The following is a 26,080-nucleotide window of genomic DNA, read 5'->3' on the forward strand; positions in this document are numbered from 1 at the left end:
ATGCACAAATATCACTATGAACACACATCTGAGAACTACAGAGCTCCCTTGATAATGAAAAAGAGTAGTCTATCACTGCGTGTGTTACATTATCATTATGTTAAATGCGTAATTATCATCTCATGAACCCCAAATGAACCCTGACATTGAGGTAAGCAGGGAAGAGGAGTTGTTTAGGACCATGAGGAGCGCGGTGTCGAGTGTCCCTGTGGAGGAGAGCATGGGAGAAGAGTAGTGGAGCGTCGTTTTCTGTAGCTGCGCGCTGATCTGATCCCGGTGATGCTGCCGCTCAAGTGTTGCATGCTGAAGAGTCCCGACGCTCAGTGTGAGAGCTTTAAAGGATGTTAGGATGAAGGTTGGAAACGAGGGGAAATGAAGATGAAGATAAGAGTGGTAATTATGACTGACATATCACTGTAATGTTCATTTTATGGGGAGCTTTGGGGTTTTTGCCGCTCAGAAGAAGTGAGTTACAGGCTGAGCTGTCATTACATAGTGTGTTTGACCTAATTGCACTTTGTGGTGGTTTTATTTTCATCTTTTACAGTGGCTTAAATACATCAGGATAATCCTATAGGAGCGCACGCACGTCTTAAGGTTTTTTTTTCTGCGGGGGGGGGGGTAATTATGAAGCATGTTTGAATTCAGCAGCTATTTTTGCACCTCTCTGTAATTTAAAGCATGTTGCCCTGTTGACATAGCAGGGTGAACGCATTTGAGTGGCACAGCTGACATTTCATTTGCAGCCTTGCATGAGGAGAACAGCAGCTGCAGTTATTCCTGTGTTGCTTTGAAAGCTTACATTTAATTAGCAGTGATCTCTGGATCAAAAAAATAAAATAAAATAAAAATGCAGCTCTTGTCCTGAAGCTGATTTTCTAAACAGAAAGCGGTGACTAGGTGTTGTTTTTAATGCTCTTTTTTCCCCTAAACTTTCATGTGTCTCCCCAGTGCCAAGGGGTTAGTGGCATCATCATCATCACCATGGTTACCAGTTTTATGTTGGTGTACAACAGCAGCTCTGGCGACAGATCATCCTCCTCATCTGCATCATCGGTGTCATCCCACCGTGTAGATGGTCCTGCTCCATCCACAAGGAAGCCGGAGAGACTGCAGAGACTCCCGACACCAACACTTGAGGGGTACACAGGTGTCATGGATCATAAGGTAAACATGCACCATCTGTGCACTGTGAGATGATCTGTCTCTGTGTGTGATTTAGAGATGCACAATGATGATGTTGCAGCTGGTTCTTCCTTTGAGACATTAGAGTATATTTGTTATTTCTGTGCAACTGTCAGAACTATTGTGTGTGACTAATTTATCTAAAAGCTAAGGAAGCCAAAAGGAAGATGTGTATAATAATGTATTTTATTAAACAGGGCCTTTATTCTTCTTAAAAAAAATCTTAAAAACCTTAAAAACCTAAATCTCTTTAACTTTCAAAGAAATGCAGGACAGTGGTGCAGCGGGTGCTGTTGTGCTCCAGCAAAAACAAAGGCAGTGTTTGAGATGAGGGATCAGGTTCTTGTCAGTGTCACTCCCCCTCTCCTGCATAGAGAGGGGAGTGGGATTTGGGGGAATAGCACTCTGGCAGGTGAGAAGTGGCTTTTAAATGTTGTGGAAGGAGCAAATAGAGGCCAGCAGCGGAGATGGGAGTGACAGGTAGCAGCACATGGGATTTTGTTAAACCAAGCAGATGAGAAAAAGTATAGAAAAAGGGAGTAAAGTGGCTTTAAATGTCTTTATATTCTCTGGGATGTGCACAGACAACTTTCGCTTGATGCGCTGATTGAGACACGCATTTCATACAGTGTGGCTATTCTTCACATGATAGTAGTGCCCTCACTCTCCTGCCATTCTACAGTGAGGAGTTTGTTTGTCTGACTTTATTTGGACATGTTTGTGTTGAGTAACCAGCCCTTTAAGAAACACATCACCCACAAAGTAACCATTTGTATAGCAGTTAGGCATGCTAACATAACAGTAAAACTATATCAAAACATTCATCTACAAACTCTCACACAACTTGTGCAGTATAAACCAAGTCTCATTTATCCAGACACATGCTCAGTACTTTTCCAAACACATGCATTTTCACTCAGGCTGCTTTCACACCTGCCCTGTTTGGTTCTGTTCAGTTGAGCTCAAGTTTGTTTGCCCTCTAAGTGCAGTTCATTTAAGCAGGTGTGAATACGGCAATCGCACTTGGGTGCACACCTTCTTGAGGTGGTGTTCTCGGTTCGGTTACAAACAAACTCTGGTGTGGTTCATTTGTGGTGAGAACGTGTTCCGACCTCGATCTGAACCAACTGCAGTCACATGACACATTGTTTGGGTTAAACATGAGCATGTTACAGTCCTGGAGGATTATTAATGTGCACCTCCTCCTGTACTGCCTTAATATGCACATTCAGCACATCCAATGCATCAAAACAATGTTTTCTAGTTGGAGCTGCACCTCGTTTTCAAACTGTATGGTTTGACTAAAATGAACAATGACAGCAATATAGTCCACGATGAGCAGCGCTAAAATCAACCTGCGTAGTTGTCCCTCCATTGTGACATTAGAAAGTGTCACATTTATCTTGCAAGTGTACTCTTCTTCAACAAGACTTGGAAAATCTGACCAATCAAGAGCATTTTTCTTGCACAATGCATTTTATCTGGTCTGCTTGTAAATGCTGCCGTGAGAACACGAACCAACTCTAGGCAATTATGCAACTTTGTAACAAAATTAGTCCCTGAGTCCGACCAAAGCAAGCAAATCTAAGTCTGAAAGCATCCCAAAATTAATCGATAGGTGAATATATATGACATATTCCGTGGAGGCATGTGAGAAAAACAAAGGTTTCTTAACAAAGTCAAGGTAGCATGACTTGACTAATTGATATACAGATGGTAATTTTGTGGGTGACATATCTCTTTCAAAAGAGCACTAATTGCTGTGGCACTTTAGCACATATATAACGCAAACCACACTTTATCTGTGTTCTTCTGTCATCCAGAGAAGCAGAGAGACTAGCATGTACATGTAGAGTTCAGGTATGCACTGAAAAAAAAGGCGTTTTGAAGCTTTGGGTGCTGCCCTGGTTTCAGGTGGAACTGAAGAATCCTCTTCTTTGTGTTTGACTGGTGCACTACATCATGCTCTCAGCCACTCTCACAGACGAATCTGATGTCAAGGTTTTTCAGTTTGGGTAATACAATGTTTATTGGCATTTTATCTACATTTTATTGTTATGCTTTTTAAGAAGTCCATCTCTTTTTAGCTTTAAGTTCTCTAAACGTGGTAATCTAAATTGTGTAGCAATTTCTTTTAATGAGGAATAGCTTCAAAATAAGAGGGAATTATTACAGCTTTATTGCCCCCTTTAAGGCTATAAAAATACCAATTAATCTCTTAAACATTAATGTCAAAAGCTGAACTTGCTGTGGTAGTACTATTTCTAAATTCTCTCTGTACTTTACTCTGTTTCTTGATTCATAATTAATGTGCCCACCATGAAATATTTAGCGACAAAAGCACTCAAAACAGGATGGATTTCTACTAGAACGGCTACTCGAGACATCAGCGCTGTAATCCTCTGGTCACAGTCAGTGTTATCGTAATGCAGAGGCCTATCATTCAGACCCAGCACAGTGTTACAGACAGCTCATTCGGATAGATAGATCATTCAGACGGCGTCGTGTCTCCCCTCAGTGAGAAAGATATGCAGCGAGGCACAGCAGAGTGGAAAGTACATTGCGTTGCTCAGGCAGCACTGGGCAGGAGAGGATTTGGAGGGGAAAAAAGGTGTTGTTTACAGTTCACCTTTCAGTGATTAATGATCGGTGCTATGAGAGTGATGTTGGTTTGGAGAGAGGTTTGATCCAGCTGAGGCTTCCCTGGACTTCTTGACTTAGCCAGACTCTAAGTTAGGGCTCCTCTGAGGGGTTGTAGCCTCATCAGATCCTTTTAAAGTTCATGAAAAAGAAACATTAATGTACAGATTTTACAGCATCTCTCAGGAGAAGTGAAAGTGTTTTTGCAGTGTAGGCACTTTATTATTCACAATCCTTCCTGACCATCCACCTCCTCCTAGTTGACAGCTGATTCATGATGGATTCACACTGCGACATTTTCATACTGCTTAGTGTCACTCTGCCCCCCCACCTCCTCCCATGGGGGCTTCCAGCTCTTTCTGCTGCTGCTGCACCCTCCGACAGAGCCGGGGGAATGACTAACCAGAGAAGACCTGCTGTAGGATCTGAGGAGTGGGTGGATCGGTCTGTACTGTTCCCTTCAGGGTCGTCTGAGGTCTGCTGCTGCTGGAGGGAATCTTGGCTTTGACTCACACACATATTCACACAGAACTGCATGCATGCAGACAACCCCATCCAAATGCCCAGACATGTTGTTAAAATTTTATGCCCTCATCAGAGCCAGGGATGCTTGAAAATGCGAGGAGAGCTCTATCTAATGTGCCTGCTGGACCCTGTTTATGGCCCATATTAACCTATGTGCATAGCTTGTTGGCATGGGCTGTGATTTCATCAGGGTCTGTGGCTGCTTTGCTCATTTTTGTCTCACCCAAGAGTTCGCAAAACACCCAGCACACATTCAATGCTAAGGCCGTGCTGCGTCATGCAGCAGGGTTTTAAAGGCTATAAACATTTAGCTTTTCCATCAGGCCTTTCAGTCCTTAAAGGTCCACTGTGTAGGATTTAGGGGGATATATTTGCAGGAATGGAACGTAATATGGATGTTTTCTTTGGTGTATAATCACCTGAAAATAAGAATCATTGTGTTTTCGTTGCCTTGGAATGAGCCATTTATATACATATGGAGCAGGTCCTTGTCCCCACTGCCATGTTTCTACAGTAACCTAGAACAGACAAACCAAACACTGGCTCTAGATAGGGCTTTTTTTATTTCAGCATTAGCCACTGTGTTTGGAAGCCCCTCTGTGGTGAGATCATTGGAAAAATTCCGATTTTTTTAATGTGAAACTGCTTTATTCAGTGTCTTTACCTGTTTAAATCACCAGGTCAGTTTGTTTTGGAGAGGAGGAGACCTCTGCGGTTAATTTGGGTCATAGTAAAAACCTCCAGAATGTCTGGATGAAAAAATAGGTAAGCACACATTTGCAGGTACTGGGTGAGCAGTCTGTCCTTAACATGCCGAACAGGGTAGGAGAAACATTTTTTATAACTGACACTGTTTTATTCAGTGGTCCTACCAGTTTAGTTTACTAGTTTGGTTTTACCTGGCCTGTTTGTTTTGGAGAGGAAGATATCTCTGCAGATGCATCAGCTCCTGGTAAAAAGCTCTTAAACAATGAATACTGAAGGAATCGTAACCGGGAGTTCCTTCTTGGCACAGGGAGAAGTCACAGCTTGTTGCAATCTGCAATCCTCACCTCTAGATGCCACTAAATCCCCCTAAATCTCACGCACTGTTCCTTTAATGGTGATATGAAAATAGCAATACAGCAGTGTTTAAACCCACAAATCTATATGATGTGAGATCAGACTTCAAAGTTATAGTGCACAGTGCAATTTTATACGGGGGTATTTTGAGCAACTTGCAAGCAGTCTCAGCGTTCATTATGTTTCTCTCCGCTCGCCTTCTGCAATGTCTGCAGGTTTTTGCGAGATGTCCTCCTCTAGTATGTATTTCTTTTCTTTGACAAGCCACAGTAATTAGAGCTGCAGAGTTGAATAGACTCTTTCAAATACACACACACAAGCGCTACCCTATGCACACACACATTTGAACACCTACAGCCACTCCGTTCTTTTGCTTCACTCCTCAGCTTCTCTCCCTCTCTCTCTGATGTTTTGCCGATTCCAGTTAAAGAGATGTTGACCTTTGAAGAACTGTCGGCAGAATCAATCTACATTGGCCTTTATACACTAATCACAAAGCCTGTGTGAGAGCATGAATGTGGATTGTGCGCCGGTGCCAATTTATGATGTACCTACTTATTATGGGCAATACCTCTCTGGCTCTCACAGCCTTTAATGCAGTCAGCCTTGGAGAAATAGGTGTCATTATAAAGTCAATTGTGCAAAAAAATTCTCCTATCTATGCTGACCTCTCTCTGTGTAAGATGTGTTATACAATGGGTATGTTAATGTACAGCTTACTTAATGGATGAGGTACCAGGACCTGCAAATTTTAATAAGTAAGGGAGCACTCCTGGAAAAGCTGAATATATTATCAGGTGTCATCCTCAGAGTAAGGTTACATCGCCTAGTTTGTAGTCATTCTTATCTACTTGAAGGGCCCAGCTACACATGGTATTAACATGTGATCTGTATGTGGATAATGGCATCCAATCCATCTATATTTGCATTAACCCGTGGTATTAAAATGCATCATCTCAGTTGTTTTGTGATCAAATCCCTGACCACTTCCAAATGTGGTCTGGCTGCTCTGATCATATTCCAATACCCAGCGGACGATTTTCATCTCTGCAGGGGCAGGAGGATTGGCAGGGGTCTGAGATGGCAGGTTAACAAGGGGAACGCATTTAGTTATTTTGCTAAAAAGGGGGATGGCACACTCCCTAATTTTGCCTCCTGATATGGGACCAAGCGGCAGCCTCCAGGGCTGAAAAATGAAGCCAGTGCGGAAGTGCCAAAAACTGCAGAAGCCGGTCAGACTTTACAGGCCAACATGTTCACAGCCTGGTACAAACAACAGCTTTGGTATCTATAACTAATTTCCCATTTCATGACAAGTATATGGGGGTCAAATTTTTATATAACTCACCCATATACATTTTATTGAGGCTTACAGTTATGCATATTTAAGGGCGAGGTTGCTTGAGTGACAGGCTGTCTGGGAGGTGTTGTCACAGTCAAGCACTCTCTTCTCCACAGCTCCAACCTCTATGGTCACTTCTGGCTCCAAAAAACCAAGATGGCACTGGCCAAAATGCTGGACCCATGGCTTCTAAACAGCAGTCCACAAACCAATGGGTGATGTCACAATAGGTCCATTATTTTACTGTCTATGTATGAGACATAGTCTACTGGTTATGAACTTCTTTTGGGGAAGAATGAACATGTCCAAATATATCCATTCTTGTTAAAGAGCTATGCTTTTGCTGTCTCTCTTTAGAGCCATGTGAAATTAATTTTCGGGCAGCTGTGGCTTAGACATATCGTGGGTTGTCCACTAATTGGAATACTGGCGGTTTGATCCCCAGCTCCTCCAGTCTGCATGTCAAAGTATCCTTGGGCAAGATTCTGAACCCTAAATTGCTCCCGATGGCTGTTCCATTGGTGTGTGAACGGTTACTGAGTAGCAGGTGACACCATGATTGGTAGTCTTGGCTATCAGTGTGAATGTGTGAATGTGACATGTGGTGTAAAAGCGATTTGAGTGGTCGGAGGACTAGAAAGGTGCTGTGCAAGTGCAGTCACTTTTGTCTCCAACTGTTATCTCTCGTCTTGTCGCTCGCCTGTGTGGGTGTTTGACCTTAAGTTGCAATGCTAATCACAGTGCGCAGATTTGATTGGCTGAGTTGCATCACTTGAGATGATTTAAGACTTGTGCAACTGGTCTGTGAGTTTCCAGCGCTGTAAAGACTAGAAATACAGCACAATTCTCAACAATAGGTCTGGGTATGAAAAGGATGACATCAGGGTACGGACCCAGGCCACAGTCCACCTATTAGTGACCATGGGGGTAGATCCCAATGTGTTATGTGTCTGTATATGTTAGGTGATTCAGTGTTCTTCAAATAGGCTACAGTTGTTTTCCTCAATAACCAAGACAAATATACAGCTTAAATTTGAAGGAGCACATTGATTGCAAAGAACAAAATATTTACTGGGAGCAAGCCTACTCAAGTTTATAAATACCACACACAAATTGTATAGCTTCCATATTATGCATATGCAGTGGCCAGGGTGGCTGCCTCCTGGCCCCTCCTTGGCTGTTCCGCTGATGGAGACAGATGGCAGGTTAATAAGGGGAATACATTTTGATCATTTCGTGAATCAGGATGATGGTGTTCCTCCTCACCCCCCTCAAGTCACCTACTGCTGATATGTACCAATGCGTTCTGCCTGCGCTTACACCTGGCATTAACATTCCTCCTTTGCCAGATAATATATTCAGATACAGATTGCATTTTAATGCCAGGCATATACGGAGAACAAAATCACTCTTACTACTCATTAATTCAAATGCCTCTACTACTAGATGGACAATGTGAATGGCAAGAGCTGACAGGAAGTCATAAATATCATCTTCTTTCCGGCCATTTAGGAAAGGAGCCAAACATTTCACATCTCTCCATCAATGCACTGCTAATGAGGCTATGTACTCAGAGATGCAGCCAGCCCCTTCTCTCTGTCTGAGGTTGAAAACAGGCACCTTGATTATCTCGCCTTTATTCCCTCAAATCAAGAACAGAGCTAGTTTAGGATTGCAACTGGTATGTGTGTTACCGGGAGGAGCTTAATGAGATGTCAACTGTCAAGAGAATTTCGGTGTAATTAATTGGTCTCAGAGAAAAGAAAGCAGCTCTGATCATTAAACCCTCACACCACACAACAGGTGCCACTTAAACCACCTCCGCTCTCAGCTGAGCCATTAGCCTAATTCTGTATGCTTTAGAAAGTGTACAGTTACTGTTACAATAAAGATCAACATCTAAATAATTTGTGCCGCTGGAAGCAAATCCAGCTGAGTCTTCATGTTTGCACACTGCTGCTCACATCAGAGGATGTTTGACATCAAGGGATTGGATAGGATTTTCTTTATTGTCAACAAATCCCAGAAAACGACCAAAACCAACAATTAATCGATCCTCCTGTTGTCTGTTTTATTGCTCTGATCTCTTCACTGATGCTGTTACTGTTGCAATAACCTGACTGTTGTTCTGGGTAATGTGTTTATTCATCATGATGCAATGTATTTTATTTCGAGTGTCTCCCACGTACATCAGCCTTTTAGAGATAAGTTCTCACTGGCAAACCAAATCTGCAAAATAGTCTCAACAAATGCACTTTTTACTCCTGTTTGAGTAACATTTTCGAAAGAATACTATGCCTATAGTATCCGTTTTCAGGGGTTTAGTGTGAAGGATTTAGTGGCATCTAGAGATGAGATTGCAGACTGCAACCAACTGTCACCCCGTGGGTCAAGTGTAGGTGTAGGAGAAATATTGTGGCCAATCAAATAAGCGAATGGCCCTATCTAGAGCCTGTCCGTTCTGGGCTACTGTAGAGCAACATGGTGGACTCTGGGGAAAGGAAGACCCCCTCTGTATGCATATATAGGGGCCGTACACATGTTACATCTTTAACTGCCTGAAAAATGCCAGGTCGGGCACTAGGCGCTACTCTTGTGCTTACTCTGACTACAGACTCTTCAGGGAGCAGAGGCAAGTTGCGTCCGAGGTTGCTATGCCATAACTGGCGCAGTACCATAGTCTACTTACCAGAAATCCTGAGTGCAGAGCTGATCTTCTTCCAGGAGTTGTTTTGTGAGTGTGTAGTAGGCCAAAAATATTGTCCATGGGACAGATGCAAAGCTCTGGCAGCCCCGCACTGAAATGATCAATTCAATTTCTCCTCCATATTTACCACAGACTGATATTTACGGTTAAAAAAAAAAAAAAAAAAGCAGTCTGTGATTAGTTGTTCCTTGTCACATGACACACGGTGAGTGCTGCTGCGTTCCAAAAGTTGAACTCAGTCGTTGCGCACTGAAAAATATGAATGCATGCGTGCTGTGATGGCGTTGCTCTGGCATTTAGGTGCGTCTGCCGCGTGTCTACATTGAAAGCGCAAATCGCTTGGCATGTGTACCGCCCCATAGATGGTTCATTCTATGGGAATTTCATTTTGATTTCATACCTGCCAATTTATCCACCTAAATCCTACACACTGGACCTTTAAAACATGGAAGTATATTTTCGTGAACTATTTCTAAAGATTGAGAGCCACAGACAGGTGGGGAAGTCAGGAAGTACTGAGGTGTGGACTGTGACACATTTGTTCGGCAGCAGTGTCTGAAATCACATCTTCTTTTTCTCATTCACTACTCTTAAACAATAGACAACCTATGGATTACTCTACAGAGAGCAGTAAATTTAGATGCAGGACATTATGAATCATCATCATATCACACCAAGACCCCCATGGAAATAACTTAACTTTAACTTGTAGTTGGAAATGCTTCAATACGTAGGCAAGTGCTTTGTGTTAAATTGTTCTGTTCTGTATTGGACTGAAATTGTGTCTTTTGTTTTGTTTTTGTTTCTTGTCTTTGTTTTGTTGGTGAATATATGAAGAAGACCGTTGTGTGTAGGTTCTTTTATTAGTTAAATGTGAAATAAAAACAAAAATTGTAAGTACAATAAGTAAAGATCTTTTTTGGCTTTTTGCCTTTATGAGACAGGACATTTTGAATGTGAAAGGGAGAGAGAGAGGGGATGACATGCAGACAGACAAGGGCCACAGGCTGGAATTAGCCCGCGGCCACTGTGGCAAGGACATTGTCTTTGTATACGGGACGCCACTAAGCCTCCGGGTATCACATGATAAGTAAAGATCTACTAGAATTTGGTTTATATATATGTGTGGGTGCTGACTGGGTAACACCTCTGACACTGCCCCCAAACAAGGGAAAACTTACCCCAAAGCCGCACTGTTTCACACCATCTCAAAGAAACATGTTGTTCAACCAGAAACTCTATTTTCTGGTTGAACATGCCCCAGGTTGTCAAGCAGCGCACCAGAACCACTGAGGAGTCATAGACACAATAGAGAGCACTGTAAACAGCATGGACCCTGCTATTGAGACTGTTCTAAATCGACAAGTTTTTACAAAATCTCTTGACAGTTTGTTTTAACTTTGCTCCCCTCCACTTTTAAAACCTGTATGTTGGCATGGCTACGCACTCAGGTGGATGTGTTGGTCTTTTGTGATTGGTTATGGAAAGCTGAATCTTCCTGCCCCACGGAAATTGGTAGAGTAATGTCAGACTGAAGATGGAAACAGAGTGTAATGAGCTGACAATTCTGTCTGATATCAGGCAATTGTGGGATTGTTAGCAGGAAATAGTGAACATACCATGGACATTACTTTTTCCATTCCCTTGTGGTAATTTAAGAGGGCACCATATTCCTGTCACATTTCTGACAATCAGCAAATACAGTGGACTATATACTAAACAGGAAATGACTTTGGCTAAAACCATTCCCTTTTTTAATGGGATTTGTCAACAATAGGAAAAACGTATATTAACATAAGCCTAATCCATTGTTAACAATGACAATAGGGCCCTTCTGTTCTTTACTTATGGCTCCTCTCTGACTTCTGCGTAGCTGCAGCCTTTCCAACTCTTTTAGGTTTGCGCTGTCTACCCTTCTCAAACTGAGAGGGGTGCAGGCAGAGGCTGGTGGATTGGAGGCTCTGGTGTGATATTAGAGGCTGACTGATGGGGTTTGCTCTGAAAGCAATTATAATCCTGGGTTCCCCTGGGAAGTGTATAAACAGGATCATACTGATGAGTCTGTGTGGGCGGTAATTGACTGGGACTGGAACCGGAGCCATACTCTTAACTGCTGCTTCTTCTGCTGCTGCTATGAACGTCACGTCTTCTCTCTCTCCTTGTTGCACTCTCTTATTCCAGCACACATAAACATGCAGGGAAAATACCTCAATATAGTATTGAATAGAATCAAAACATTGCATTGTTCAGCCACTTTGCATGAGAATGGGGTTTTAAAATATTTCAATTAAATATGATAAGTCAAGGGCTTACAGGCAGGTAAATGCAACAGCAGTGTATATATTGACAGACCAGGCAGCAATCTCAGGTTTTATACTAAAAATTCCTGCTAAAGAATTTGGTTCTTTTTTTTTTTTTAAGATATTTTTTGGGGCATTTTTAGCCTTTATTTGATAGGACAGACAAGCATGAAAGGGGGAGAGAGAGAGGGAGTGACATGCAGCAAAGGGCCACAGGCTGGAGTCGAACCCGGGCTGCTGCGGCAACAGCCTAGTGCATGGGGTGCCTGCTCTACCACTAAGCCTCCGACGCCCCAAGAATTTGGTTCTTTCCATGTGTGGTGAGTATCGCTTAAAAATTTGAACACTGAGCCCCAGAAATGATCCAAATCAGAGCATGACCAAAGCATGTGAGTCAGAGCAGCTGGAGACAGTTAACATCTATTACATATAAGATCTAAATTTATATATAGGCTATTTAGGATGATTTGGCTTAAAAGTACACGATGAACAGGGAGAAGTGTCATGTGGTTCAAGAATTTCTTTTTGAGAGTCATTCCAATCTTACTCCCATTGCACTTTTGACATCTCCATTAGGAATTCAGCTCACCAATTCATTCATAAATTCAAGAGATCATAGTCTTAGGGTGCTTCCAGACCTAGAGTTCATTTGCTTTTGTCTGATTCAGAGACTTATTACGTTACAAAGCTGCACAATTGCCTAGAGTTGGTTCGTGTTCTCACGGCAGCATTTACAAGCAGACCAGATAAAATACCTTGTGTGAGAAAGCTGCTCTTGATTGGTCAGAATTTTCATGTGAGAAAAATCCAGGATGTAAACAAAACGTTGAAGAAGAGTACACTTGCAAGGTAAATGTGACACTTTCTAATGTCACAATGGAGGGACAACTACGCAGGTTGATTTTAGCGCTGCTCATCGTGGACTATATTGCTGTCATTGTTCATTTTAGTCAAACCATACAGTTTGAAAATGAGGCGCGGCTCCAACTAGAAAACAATGTTTTGATGCATTGGATGTGCTGAATGTGCATATTAAGGCAGTACAGGAGGAGGTGCACATTAATAATCCTCCAGGACTGTAACATGCTCATGTTTAACCCAAACAATGTGTCATGTGACTGCAGTTGGTTCAGATTGAGGTCGGAACACGTTCTCACCACAAACGAAGAGCTAATTTGTAACCGGACAAAGAAGAGAAGGTCTTGGTCTGGTTGTTTGGGTGCGCACCCGAGTGTGATTGCTTTGTTCACACCTGCCCAAACGAACCGCACTTATGGGGCGAACTTGAATTCGATTGAACCGAACCAAACAGGGCAGGTGTGAAAGCACCCTTAATTTCTGCATTTAATGATAATATAGTGTAGAAAGGATTGAATGAGAGCCTATATGAAAAGGTGTTAAATTGTGTTTTGGAAAACCCCCTCATTTGAAAGAGGTAAATTACTGATGCAAAAGCTCCTTATACTGGAGGCCATTTTTGATATATGAGAAGCTCCGGTTGATAAGCGTTTCAGTTCAGGTTTTTTTGCGCAGCTGAAATCTTCCCCTATTATAAGAGAGAGAAAGAGTGAGTATCTATATTTGGTTATCATCCCAGTTGGGAGCATAAATATTTACCGGTGTCACAGGTTTGTTGAAGAGTTTTCCAGAGGCAATGATATATCTGCCTGTTGAATCAGAAACAATTTTGTCTGCTTCAAAGAGGATGTCTTTATGAATAAGTATGGCTGTGCCTCTGGCCTTCAAATCAAATCTAAAATGATAAATGTTTCCCTCCCAATTATTATGTATCCTTTAACATCTCTATTATAGACATGCGTTTCCTGCAGAAATGCTATGACTACATACAATTGTAGAAGGTGGGTTGAAAGTTGGTCCATTTATGAATACTAGTTAAGCGTGTTTGGAGAATCGACACAAGCCGATTTTGTCCAATGGTATTGCTTTCATAGATATCATACAAATCATTGTATAGTGATATGCTGCATAGTTGCATCCCTAAGCAATGCTAGTATATGCAACTTTTTCTAACAGCTAGCTATTTGGGACCAAACTATTTCCGAGAACAAAAGCGTTCATTCCGAAAGTTGCATTGCTGATAATTGAAATGTGTACGTTCACAACAGTGTAACATCTTCTGTCTCTCTTTTGTTATCTGTTCTTGAATGTACTGCACTGAGTGATGGAGAGCGAGCTGTACTCACCATGCTGTTCGGCTATCGAGCATTTAATAGTGGTCCCTTCTCAGTACACTACACAGTGTGTACTTCTGGTGGTATAACACACGACAAATAAATACGTCCCGTAGATCTCAAGACCTCTCACTTGACACTGAACTTCCTCGAGTCCTCAGCAACACACCCGCCAAGTGTGAAGTCAATCAGATGAACGATTTACCAGAAAATTGGAGGACAGACACACAGACACACAATTTAGTTGGATTATTATGACTCTCCTATTGACGTTCTGTATTCTTTTCACGTGTGCAACAGTTACAGAGAAGCAGTCATTGGCAATGAAAATCTTAGGCCTCAGGCACCCTCCAACAGTGCTTATTAAAAATGTATAAAAAAAATAAAATCAAGCAAGTGAAGGAAAATCCTGAATCCAAGACATGAAGTAGTGCAAATATAGGGCTAAAGTATAAACAAATAAAGCACAAGTAAGTAAGTGTATACTGTAAATGTTTTTCCTCTCAAAACTACAATTTATTTTACTAACAACTGAATTGGGTAGTCCCTCTCTGTCTCAAATAGCACCAAACAGATTTTGAATCCAACTTATGCTGTGGGTTGACTTCAGCCAGCATGTTGCCAATTACTGCAGGAGACTGAAAGTCCTAACTGTCCTGCTGCGTAAATTTCTGTCTCTTGGTCCAGCTGTGCCAGGCTTGTGAGAATGACATCTTCTGCGCTGCGTTGAAGTACAGGGAAATATTGACAGTAAAGGACAGGTGACATGGTGTGACAGAGAGGAAGGCAGGCTTTAAGTGTTGATTGGGTGGCATCAGAGGCGAGTGGAGTAAGGAGAGATGATGAGGGATCCTGGTGAGGTTAGGAGTCAACCGAGGGCTGCAGGATGTCATCTCTGCAGGGGATGGTCCAGAGAGTGATGGTTCAGTAGGTCAGTATGGCGATGAGGAGAGGCTGCCCGGTGCTGATGAAGATGTGGGTGGATTAACACTTGTGGAATCTGGGGTGCAGACCTCTGGACTTCACTGCTCAGTCCCGCTGTTGCCTTTTTAGATCTTGTTAATCCGTATGAGTGTTATCTTATGAGGTTATGCATAATTGATCAAGGTAGACAACCCTCTGTCTGCATTATAAAGTGCAGACTGTGTGTGTGTGTGTGTGTGTGTGGGTGCGTGTGTGTGTGTGTGTGTGTTGGAGTCAGCATTCAGTCAGTGTTCAAGTTCGAGCTGGTTCACAAATTAAAGGACCTCTGTGTTAACTCAAGGCTGATTATGAGTGAAAATCCACCATTAATATGCAATGCATTACACTCATTCATTTATTCATTCATTCAACAGTGCGTGGGTCGCATCTTCAGCTGCCTGCCGTCTGAAAATATTCTCCATCTGATTCTCAAAGCCCTTCTCAATGTGATACAAGGTCTATAAGTGGCTATTTCCCAGCATCATCAAGCTGTCAGAAGCTCAGGGAGCTGGCACTGGAGCTTCAGCATGACTGTCAAGGACACTTTTAGTATTTCAGCAGCACTTCAAACGACGACTCTGTCCACCTTCAATTGCCTTTTACTAGTTTAACACATTCCCTGACTTTTAAAATGATTGAAAGTTACTTGGGAGTAATTGTTTGGACGGTGCCGCAGGGAACAGCACTCTATCTGTTATATGTAGAAGAAGAAACAGCTAAAAGGACTGTGAATTTTTTTTTTTTTTTCACCAGCTAAGGCAAGGAGGGGAGGGTGTGTTTGTGCAGTGAAGCGCGTAATTTGCTCCAGCCAACCTGTTATTGAGGGAGGGGGTCTGCGAACGGAGAGTGCAAACACACTCCAACAAGACCTGGTTTGTTTTGGGCAATGTGTTGGGGAATGGAAATACCTGTTCTTCAATGCATAGAGAGGCTGTGATTGCGTGTGTGTGATTGTGTTCGTGTATACAACTGGTTTTGGATCTTGACACTTTTTAGATAGTTGCAGACTCTCGGCAGAGAAACGTGATCGTGTTACATATCTGGGTCGACATCGAACTCTGCACAAAAGATTTCATCATTTTACCTCAATAGACACCACCGCCTACACACCCACACACACCCACCCACCCACACACACACACACACACACACAACACACACACACACACACACACACTCGCACACACTAGGCAATCATTCAATGTGGGGTCGCAGAGATAGTGGGAGAGTAATATAAATATAGCAGTGGGAGCAGCACAGCCTGTGGTGCTGGTAATATCACCTGTATGCACACACACACACACACACACACACGCACGCACATTCCCACCTCAGAACCTGATGGAGTGTGAAGCTCCGAGCCCAGTTCAGAATGCCAATGTAGCTCTCTATTAAGGCTGAGAATAATTCATGTGAAGAGTCTCCGGGTTTTTCGCTGTCGGATCACTCAATCCGAGCTTGCCTTTTTCAACTCTGAACCTAGCTGGACACAAAACACAAATACCTGGTCAATATAATGCAAACCAACACAACAGCCCTGCGGTACCTTCTTCACAAAGCGTGCTCTGACCACTGTGCTGTTCGTGCATTCCTTGTTTCGCAGAAGAGTATAGGTTGTGTTTGACTGAATAAATATACAGGCTTATGTGTATTCATGATGTTCCCTCAAAATCAAAGCACAGAATAGCCTCTGCTCTGCTGTCAACCCGCAGTGCATTTGAATAATAGGACACCTGACAGAACAACCCATTACCAGTCGAGCTGCTCTACTCTGTGTGCCAGTTACACTTTATTCAGATCCTGTGTGGCTGCAGATGACGGCATAATCATGGTAATAAAGGGCAGGATATCCACTTTAAGTTGGGACTGTTTTCAGGTGAAGTTGTGTGCATGGTTGATGAAAAACTACGTTAACCTGTGAATATAATTCTGAAAAGGCCTTAAAAATATTTCCAAAGTTTTGGTTACATTATCAGAGATGCTTGGGGAAAGTGCTGTTGTCATGGCTGCGTGTCCTGTGTTGTTGTATAGACTGTGCTGAACTCTGTCGGGGTCGTTGGCTTGTCCTCCTCTGCAAGTGAGATTTGACCTTGATGGTTTAGAGTGCAGATTCATCCCTTCTGCATGTTGCTATTTTAACTTTTTGGTATTCTTTAGCCATGCGCTGATCCCCTGACTCTGACTTTTCCATGAAGTTTTGTGCGGACATTCATGCTCCCCTCAGGGTGAATTATAACTTTAGTGACCCCTTAACTTTCACTTTAGTGCAGTTAGCAGGCCAACATTTAAATCTGCTCAATACTAAGATTAAGGATATTCCCATGAGCATCGACGGTACTTTGTGCCTAGCGCTAATTGGTAAATGCCAACACGTTTAACTAAAATGATGTACACACAATTTCCCTTGGTACTGCTTAGTTTTTCTGTATGTACGCAAGCATTTTGGAAAACTAGATGAATACAGACGACATGAATGCAAAGTACAGATAGAGGCATCTGTCCGTGTTCTTGTACGTATCTAACGTTGAGGATAAATGAGCCCTTAGTGTCAACTTTTTGTTGCCTCTGAGAATAGGTCAGATACTGTAATGTTTTAAAGAGACAGAATAACAGAACTGATTCTGTAGAGAAAATACAATGTCTTAAGAAGACTATACTCTGGATTAAAACAACTATTTCATGAATAAAAACTACAATAATTTCTGACCTTTCACCTCCACAGCCTCTGAAGATGCACTGCAAGACTTGTGCCCTGGTGACCAGCTCCGGCCAGCTAACTGGGAGCAAGATAGGTGAAGAAATCGACCGCTCTGAGTGCATAATCCGTATGAACGATGCTCCCAGCATCAGATATCAGCGAGATGTCGGGCAACGCACAAGCCTGCGTGTCATAGCTCACTCCAGCCTGCAGAGGGTGCTGCGAAGCCGGCAGGAGCTGCTCAACGCGAGCCAAGACACAGTGTTCATCTTCTGGGGACCCAGCAGCTGCATGAGACGGGATGGAAAGGGCCACGTTTACAACAACCTCAGGCTGTTAAACCAACTTCTGCCCAAACTTAAAGTCTACATTATTTCTCGGATCAAAATGCTCAAGTTTGATGAGCTGTTTAAAAAGGAAACGGGGATTGACAGGTAAATGTCCAGAGAATCAGACCTGTGTTTGTGAGGTTTGTTTTCAAGACCTTTGGTGACCTTACTGAGACAAACAGCATATCTGTTTGTGTGTGTGTGTGTGTGTGTGTGTGTGTGTGTGTGTGACAGGAGAGGGAAAACACACAAAAAATTGTCTTCAACTTATGAGTTATAGCCACATGAAATTAAATTTGCAGTGATGGAAGAGTGCACTACACAGACTTCTGAAAAGCCTCACATATTTTGGAATACTTGCTCACAATGAAATAAGCCAGAGCTCTAAACACTCACAGCATTATTAATAGGATTTAGAATAAATCTTGTTTGTTATATCTGACAGGATTTTAAGGGATTTGATTAATGCCAAGTTCACAGTTGACCCACTAATGCGCGGCTTAGGGAGAGTAGTCCAAAGCATTTTCTTGTGTAGCCCTACCATGTAGGAAGACATTCATAGAGACATCTGTCATTACAGGCAAAAAAATAAAAAGGATGGCGGTGAGTAAGCATGAATCAGTATCTTGGAGTGAGAACAGACAAATTTTTAGCTGAAAGTGACAAATGAAAAACCTCAAATCCGACAGATAAAACACAGATAAATAACAATTATATGACAAATGTGTCACATCAAGGGATAATGGTGAATGGCTGGATGTCGAGTCCTAACATGCCCTCATGCTGCTGCTCTGCTTTGACAGAATGTTGCTTTGTACACAGCCTCTCACAAATATGCTTTATTTATTTATTTATTTTAAAGCTGAGGAAGGTTATTTTTTTGTGGCAGTGGGCAAAAATCCCTAAATGAACTTTGAGCATGTTGTAATTTAAGTGGCCTGAGAGAAAACTAGACTAGTCTGTGATGAGAGACTTTAGCTAATCATAGGTTATTTGCTATTGGTTGTTCTACGAATGCAGATGCACATGCATGTCCCTTTGGTGGAAGCCTGATCCAATGGTGAACAATCCCGCTAAGAAACTGCCACCATTGCAAAGCAACCCAAAAAAGGAAGATGGTCTAATCAAAAAGGGAGTTGAAAAGAGAGTCTGACAGTATATGTGATAAAAGGTGTGTCGATATTGGTGAGGCGTTTTAGAGATAGAGAAAAATTTTGCTGACAGTTTAGCCTTCTGCTAATTGGTGCCAAAGGCTCATAGCCGCAGCTTCAAGTTCACGTTTAACATACGCTAGTGCCTCGAATCAGAGTGTGTCCTCCGCCTCACTTCCTGCCGCTACATACCACCTCGCTGGCAGAAGAGCTGATCTCCAATCAGTGGCCGTGGACATCAAAATCCATCAGCACAGGCCTCAGCTCCGGGGGACCAGACAAGCCTGACTCCGCACCAGATCAGCATCTTACTGTGCCTGCTAAGTTAGACTTGGTGCTGCTGCTGGCCACCAGCCTACTGTGACACCCAGTGCTGGCGGTTTGCTCTGACACTGATGTCCCAAGCTGCTGCCCACTCTCCTCTCGGGGAAGCAGTTCACAATGGTGGGGAACAAGGTGGAGAGGCTGTTGGGTGGTTGGCTAACTAATTCTTGTCTCATTTTTGGTCTGATAAACAGAGAGTTGAACAATGGGGGGCTGAGTAAATGTGCTGCATGCAACTGTACAATGGAGTAAGACTAAATAAATCAATGTATGGGAAACACTGGGTTACTGTATGAAGAGCGTGCAGATGCATGTGGTCGTCTGGTGGGAGGGGCTTAGCATAGAGAGGGGAGAGATTCAGATTTCTGCCCACCCAAGCTTTAGTTAGAAGAAGCAACTATTGTCTAAATACAATAACTGTATAGAAATCTCTGTGGTCTTGCAGAAACACGTGTAGGTAAGTGTTTGGTCACACACAGAGACTGCTCTCCTACATCTTAACTGAGAGAGGAGACTCAGGCAACCAGCAGGTTTTGCATTTTTAGATTTTCAGAGGCAGCTGTACAGCTTCATTTGGATCAAACAGAACTAATTTCATCAACATGAATGAAAGGGAATTGGCACACCAAACAGGGCTTTGATATACTGAGACCATCCTAAACACCAGGCAAATGTATTTCTTTTTATAGCGAGAATGAAACAGATGCAAGTTTCGTGCCTTTAACACATGATAGTCACACATCTCTCCTCATGTGGTGCAGGTTCCTCTACTTAAATGGCTGACTTATTGTAAGATTACAAAATAAGAGCTAACCAGATAAAGACTTTTTGTCAACATCTCTCCAGCTATTCATAAACTAATTTGCATGTGAACAGTAAGCCAACAGGAAGATAAGAGGATGTTGTGTTTGAATGGAGAATCCAATCAATTCAGCCTTCATGCAGGCATTGTCAGAATAAATGTCTTGCTCATTGATATTTCCTTTATTGTTGTGTATGAGGCATAAACAAAGAAAGTCTTTCTTCAATCCGTCTTTTTGCTTCATCTGTGTTCATCTCTGAAGAGATGACTGATCAGATAAAATCTAGAATTATGGCTTCACAGCTTTAATCTTGCCTCGTTTGATCAGTTAGTCTCTCAGAAGGAGCCAGTGCTCCCAGTATGTATTTACAATATATGAGTGTGGGTCTACTAAAAATGTTGATCTTCTCTCGTCTTCCAGGAAGAGTTCCAACTCCTGGCTGAGTACCGGCTGGTTCACCATGGCCATAGCCCTGGAGCTGTGTGACAGGATCAACGTGTATGGCATGGTGCCTCCTGATTTCTGCAGGTACATTCAGATCATTTTTTAAATCCAAGAATTTAGATGCTGAGCAATTTTAATTCAACTTTGCACACTATCGGTACTGTGATGCTATTGGTAAATGTAGCAGCCTTATTACTCTTCCAGTGTATATGGAGCAGAATTAACATTCAATTGGAGTGTGGCGACCCGGTGAATGCCAAATATTCCCTCTTTTTTGATCTGCCTTTGGTCTCCACAAATTCCTAAGGGAAATTTCTGTCTCTTTAGCTGCTAAATGTTCACCAGCTAGTCGCTCACTTTGTCTGTTGCCATTACGTGCTGGGCAGGTAGGGTGGATTCATTCACAGGGTGTCTACAGGTATCAGACAGTTAAATTTGATGCTTTTTAAGACCAGTTCAAGACTCCTTTAAACCAAATTTGGGATAGTTTTTGAAAGAATCACGTTTTACTTCTTTAAGCATTGCAGGTAAGCACTGTATATAGTATGTAGTATATGTGGTCTTGTGCAGGGGTAAGTGTTATGTAGGAATATGGTTATTAGAGTGAGTTAAGTCAATCTACATTTTGCCAACAGGTGAGTGCAAGTATGAAGTAAAATGACAGATTGATGATTTTGAAAGATTTGTAACATTAGAAATATAGACTTTTAAGTAGAAAACCGTCACTCATTTTCACAAAATGAAATTAAAAAATGGATAAATGAAATTAGATAAAAATGTATGCAGTAGTTAAAACCTCACAAATTAGAAATGAAGACTATTTAATGACCTTTAAGGCCTTATTGTTGTAACATTGGATTTAAGACATTTTGGGACTTCTTAAGGACCTGTAGACGCCCTGATTCAAAGCTGCCGACTGTGTCTGAAAACAGTGCTGATGAGAGCTGTGAGGCTGAACCAGAACAGTAAAGTTTGGGACATAAAACCAAAACAAAGAGCAGAAAGACGCTACAAAGCTCCCAAAACCCGGGAGAAACTATTCGATTAATTGGTAATTAATTATTGCAGTTTTAACTTTATGATTAAAGGTGAAAAATAGAACCTACAATTAAAAAACATACTAAAATGCATAAGAAGACATATAATATTAACATGTAAGACATACTACAATCACATCATCGAGTACATCCAGCCATTATCATCCAGTTCTATGACAGGTTACTCATCACTGCTGTTTAGCAGTCATTTTGTGTTGTCTTATTGCTGCCTTCAGGTATTTAGTAGTGTGTTTCTAATAAGAGCCCAGTGTCCCTCAGTGAGAATAAGTAAAAACTCTGAGTTGTGATGCCTGTCTGAAAGCTTCTCCTTATTATTTCCTTATCAGTTGTGTTGACATTGAAAAACAGAAAACACAAAATCATTAACAATACTTGAAAAAAGAAACAAAGCAATGTCCCTTTTTATTGTCAGTTTCCTAGCAACGGTGTTCACATGACCACCTAGCGCCAAGAATACTTTGTCCTTGACTTTTCAGGTCAAAAATACCTCACGAGTTTTATTTGAAGGCATCACATAACAATTAGCTCACTACATAACTAAATTTCATTCATTTAATTTTACATATTTAGTTTACAGCAAGAGGGTTCCTGGTTTGAACCTGTCAGGCACCCTTCTGTGTGGAGTTTGCATGTTCTCCATGTGGCAGTGTAGGTTTTCTTCCCACAGTCCAAATACATGCAGTTTAGGTTAATTAGTGACTTTAGATTGCCTGTAGGTGTGAATGTGAGTGTGAATGGTTGTTTGTCTCTATGGGTCAGCTCTGTGATAGTCTGGTGACCTGTCCAGGGTGTACCTTGCCCCTCACTCCCCTGCCCCTTGCCCAGTATCAGCTTGGATAAGCTCCAGCAATCCCCCCCACCCCCTCTGCACACGCGACCCTGAATAGGATGAGTGAATGAATGAATATTTATATCAAATACCATTGTATTGACTCACATAGGGAAAGAAATTGGGACATCAGGAACACGCCACCGAACAGCCGACCAAAAAATAGTCAATAATAACTAGAGCAGTAGTTCCCAACTGGTCCAGCCACGGGGTCCACATTTCTCCTTAGTCATTAGTTCAAGGTCCACACAGCTCAACGTATTCAGTGTCACACTTGCGTTTATCCATGTCATTGAGCTAGGTTGCTGTCTCTGCCATGTAACTGTTCGTTAGTCACTCACTCTACAGCAGGAAACAGCACTTCAAAGTAAAAGCTCTGTGCTGGGAATTCACTGTACTCTAAAATAAAGTATGTTTTTACAAACTTGACACATTCTGGGACCCACTTTTGGACCAGGACCCACTGGACCATGTGCTGGGATCACTCCAACGATGATACAGCGACCTGCAACTTAAAATGAATTTGAGCCAGGGACGTAAAGTGTGACGGTATAACACTAACATAGTGAGAAAATCTGTCTGCAGACATATAAACACCTGGCAGAGTACTCAAATCTGCTTCTGTGGCAATTCCCACAACAATAGGTGTCTCCAGGACCATATTTTGCACACAGACTTACAAGGTGAAACCATATAGCCATCACAACATTGTCGCTGCTGTTAATTACCAATTAATACTAGAACAGATTTCTGACTAATTTATTTGAAAGACACCAAAGTCACAAGTAAATTCATGCACACTGTCTGCACTTTAACTTTAACACTCTGCAACACCCTGATTCATCTGTTAAAGTATACCTTCAAGTCACCATCGAAATTCCTTATCCTTAGGACTGTTCAGTTTGTCACTTCCTGTTTGAGCAAGTGGGGCAAATCGTGCATAAGGCGGATGAGCTGCTCTTTTCTGTTGCAGCTCCACTCTGTAATTTGCCGTGTGCTGACAACATGGGTGTGTTTCGACATAAAAATCTTGTCTAGTACATCTTTAATGATGTTTTCAACTTGTAATGACAATATAACATTTACTCCCTGCAGTGGTGACTTCAGGAGCCTTTTATTGCCAGGCTGTCAGGCTGGTGAATGAGTTCAGCACCAGAGGATATGTTCATCTTGACATTTTACCATAATAATAATAACACAGTTCACTGAGTAGTTTCCAAAAGGAAAGTAAAGCTGTTTATGAAGTTCACTGGAAATAGAAGAATAATTTTGTTAATATTGTTCTCGCATGAATCTACAAGGGCAGAGAGGACAGTTTGACATATTTGGATATTCATAGCAAAATGCGAGCCAGATTGAAGTGACTCTCATGTAGCTGTCTTCCCCTGAGCTTGGCGTGACCGTGAATATCAGAGGAATAAGATGGTGAATAATGAACACATCTGTGAGCTCAGATTCTTCTGATCTCTCTGTTTTTCTTTGTTCCTCTCTCCATTTCTTCCCCCACTGTGACTCGCATCCTCTCCCCCACCCTCATCTCATAATCATCCCCACGCTATTTTCCACATCCCTCCCTCACACTTTTGACTTTCATGCCTTTTCATGCTTTACTCCCCTCTCTTCTCTCCTTGGCTCTCCCGTGTAGATCCTCCTCTCATCCCTCTTTGCCGTATCATTACTATGAGCCCGCGGGGCCCGACGAGTGCTCCATGTATCTCTCCCACGAGAGGAGCCGGCGAGGAAGCCACCACCGCTTCATCACGGAGAAGACAGTGTTTGCAAACTGGGCTCGAACCCTCAACATCCACTTTCACCAGCCAGACTGGAAACCAGATGCTGTCGACACCAACATGAACAGCTCATACACTCCGGTTCCAGCTGGATCCTGAGATTCACTCCACTGACGATCCTCAGACGTGTGGAATATTTGTGTGGATGGTTTCCAGGGCTCAGATTCCCTCTCTGGACAATATGAATGCATGAGACAACAGTAGGACAGAACAGGCTACTGTTGTGGCTGTTAGCCTGCTGCCTAAGCAGCTTGGCAGAATGGGATCATTGCATAATAGCAGCACAAAGCCCCAACAATGTTTTGGAAGTGTAACTATAATAGGATGAATTTCATACTGGAATCAAAGCCATGGAGGTTGGCTCAAGTGTTTTTTTACTCAGTGTAGAGCTGCTTTGACAACACTCGAGCTGTCAGAGAGGAGGCAGACAATGAGGCAGAACACCGCTGCAATAACGGCAGTATGACTGATTCATTTTCATAAACTAAACACAGATTCACTGAGGACACTCAGGTCGTGTCCTCATTATTTGGGAATGTGGGAGTATTAATGACCTGAGGAGGAGTTTACATTTCACAATAACACACAAATTAAATGTAGTGTTTTCAAAGCTCATTGTGATATTTTTAGAGGCACTGTGTTTAACGTTTTAAACACTTTTATCCCTTTTCAACAATACAATAATCACAATACAGGCAACAGAGAGAAGATAAATGTGACAGTTGCAGTTTTGCAATAGCAGACACCTCGTGTTTAGTTGTAACATACAGCTTATTGATACTGTATACTGCAATAAATTCAAAGATGTAAGTAAAACATACAACAATGGTTTTAACAATAAACAATACAAACAAACAAGCCATACAATTATTGCTTACTGACATACAGAATTATGTATACTCTAGTGGTGTCTGTGTTGTGTTGATATGAAGAGGCCCAGACTGTGAACATCATTGGAGGCAATCTCCGTTTATTCCCCCCATGGAGTGCAACAGCAAAAGGGTAAAAACAAAATTACGACGATATAAACTCAAGCCCCTACACAAATTAAGTTACACAGGAATATGTTAGCATATATTACAATAAGGTTAGGCTGAAAAATGAGAGGGGAGAGGGAAGGCGGGAGACACCCCTTTATAGGTGGGGTATCCCCTATGGTGAGCGTAAGGGGTACAGAAACGTATCAAACGTTATTACAAATGTACATTTGATTGTGTTACACATATTACTGTGAGTACTGAGTTTAACGTGGCAATCTTTAAGATTTCAGTCCTGGCTGATTTGCCCTGCTGTTACTGGTGGTAGCAGCATATGTGGTTCAGTTCTCCAGGCCACAGAGTTCTGGAAGGAGCAAAACAAACTGTCATCATATTAATAAAAACAGCAGGCAATAACTGACCTTTCTCCATCATTCAATGAGCAACCATGATGTGATTTTATGTGGCAAAAAATATGTCTCTGCAGATAGCGGCGCACAGTGAAAGGAGTTGGTTCTTCATCAAATAGCTCACTGTGGCTGCTCCTTCTGCAATATTTCAAACGGTTTGCAGTCATGACGTGAATGTTGCCCTCAATACCCTCATAATATTACATATATATAAATATTGCTTTAATCAGTGGGTGAAACCAGACTTTATTATATTTTTAAGTGATGCATTCAATGTCATGATCTCCTTGATCTATCTTATAACATATTGCAGGTAGGCAGCCTTCCTACTGAACAATGAAGTAAATTCTG

The 26,080-nt window shown here is 42.1% G+C and overlaps 1 protein-coding gene across 1 annotated transcript; it reads left to right on the forward strand.

Annotated features, from left to right (window-relative positions):
• Positions 1–239: 239 nt before the first annotated feature.
• st6galnac5b (ST6 (alpha-N-acetyl-neuraminyl-2,3-beta-galactosyl-1,3)-N-acetylgalactosaminide alpha-2,6-sialyltransferase 5b) lies at positions 240–26,080 on the forward strand. Its single transcript, XM_050055018.1, has 5 exons — positions 240–393; positions 952–1,167; positions 17,639–18,048; positions 20,642–20,749; positions 24,198–26,080. The coding sequence occupies exons 1-5, from the start codon at positions 373–375 to the stop codon at positions 24,439–24,441; spliced, it is 999 nt and encodes a 332-aa protein (XP_049910975.1). The 5' UTR covers positions 240–372; the 3' UTR covers positions 24,442–26,080.

The sequence above is a fragment of the Epinephelus moara genome, chromosome 10 (genome assembly GCF_006386435.1).
Source record: "Epinephelus moara isolate mb chromosome 10, YSFRI_EMoa_1.0, whole genome shotgun sequence".
NCBI classification, from domain to species: domain Eukaryota; kingdom Metazoa; phylum Chordata; class Actinopteri; order Perciformes; family Serranidae; genus Epinephelus; species Epinephelus moara.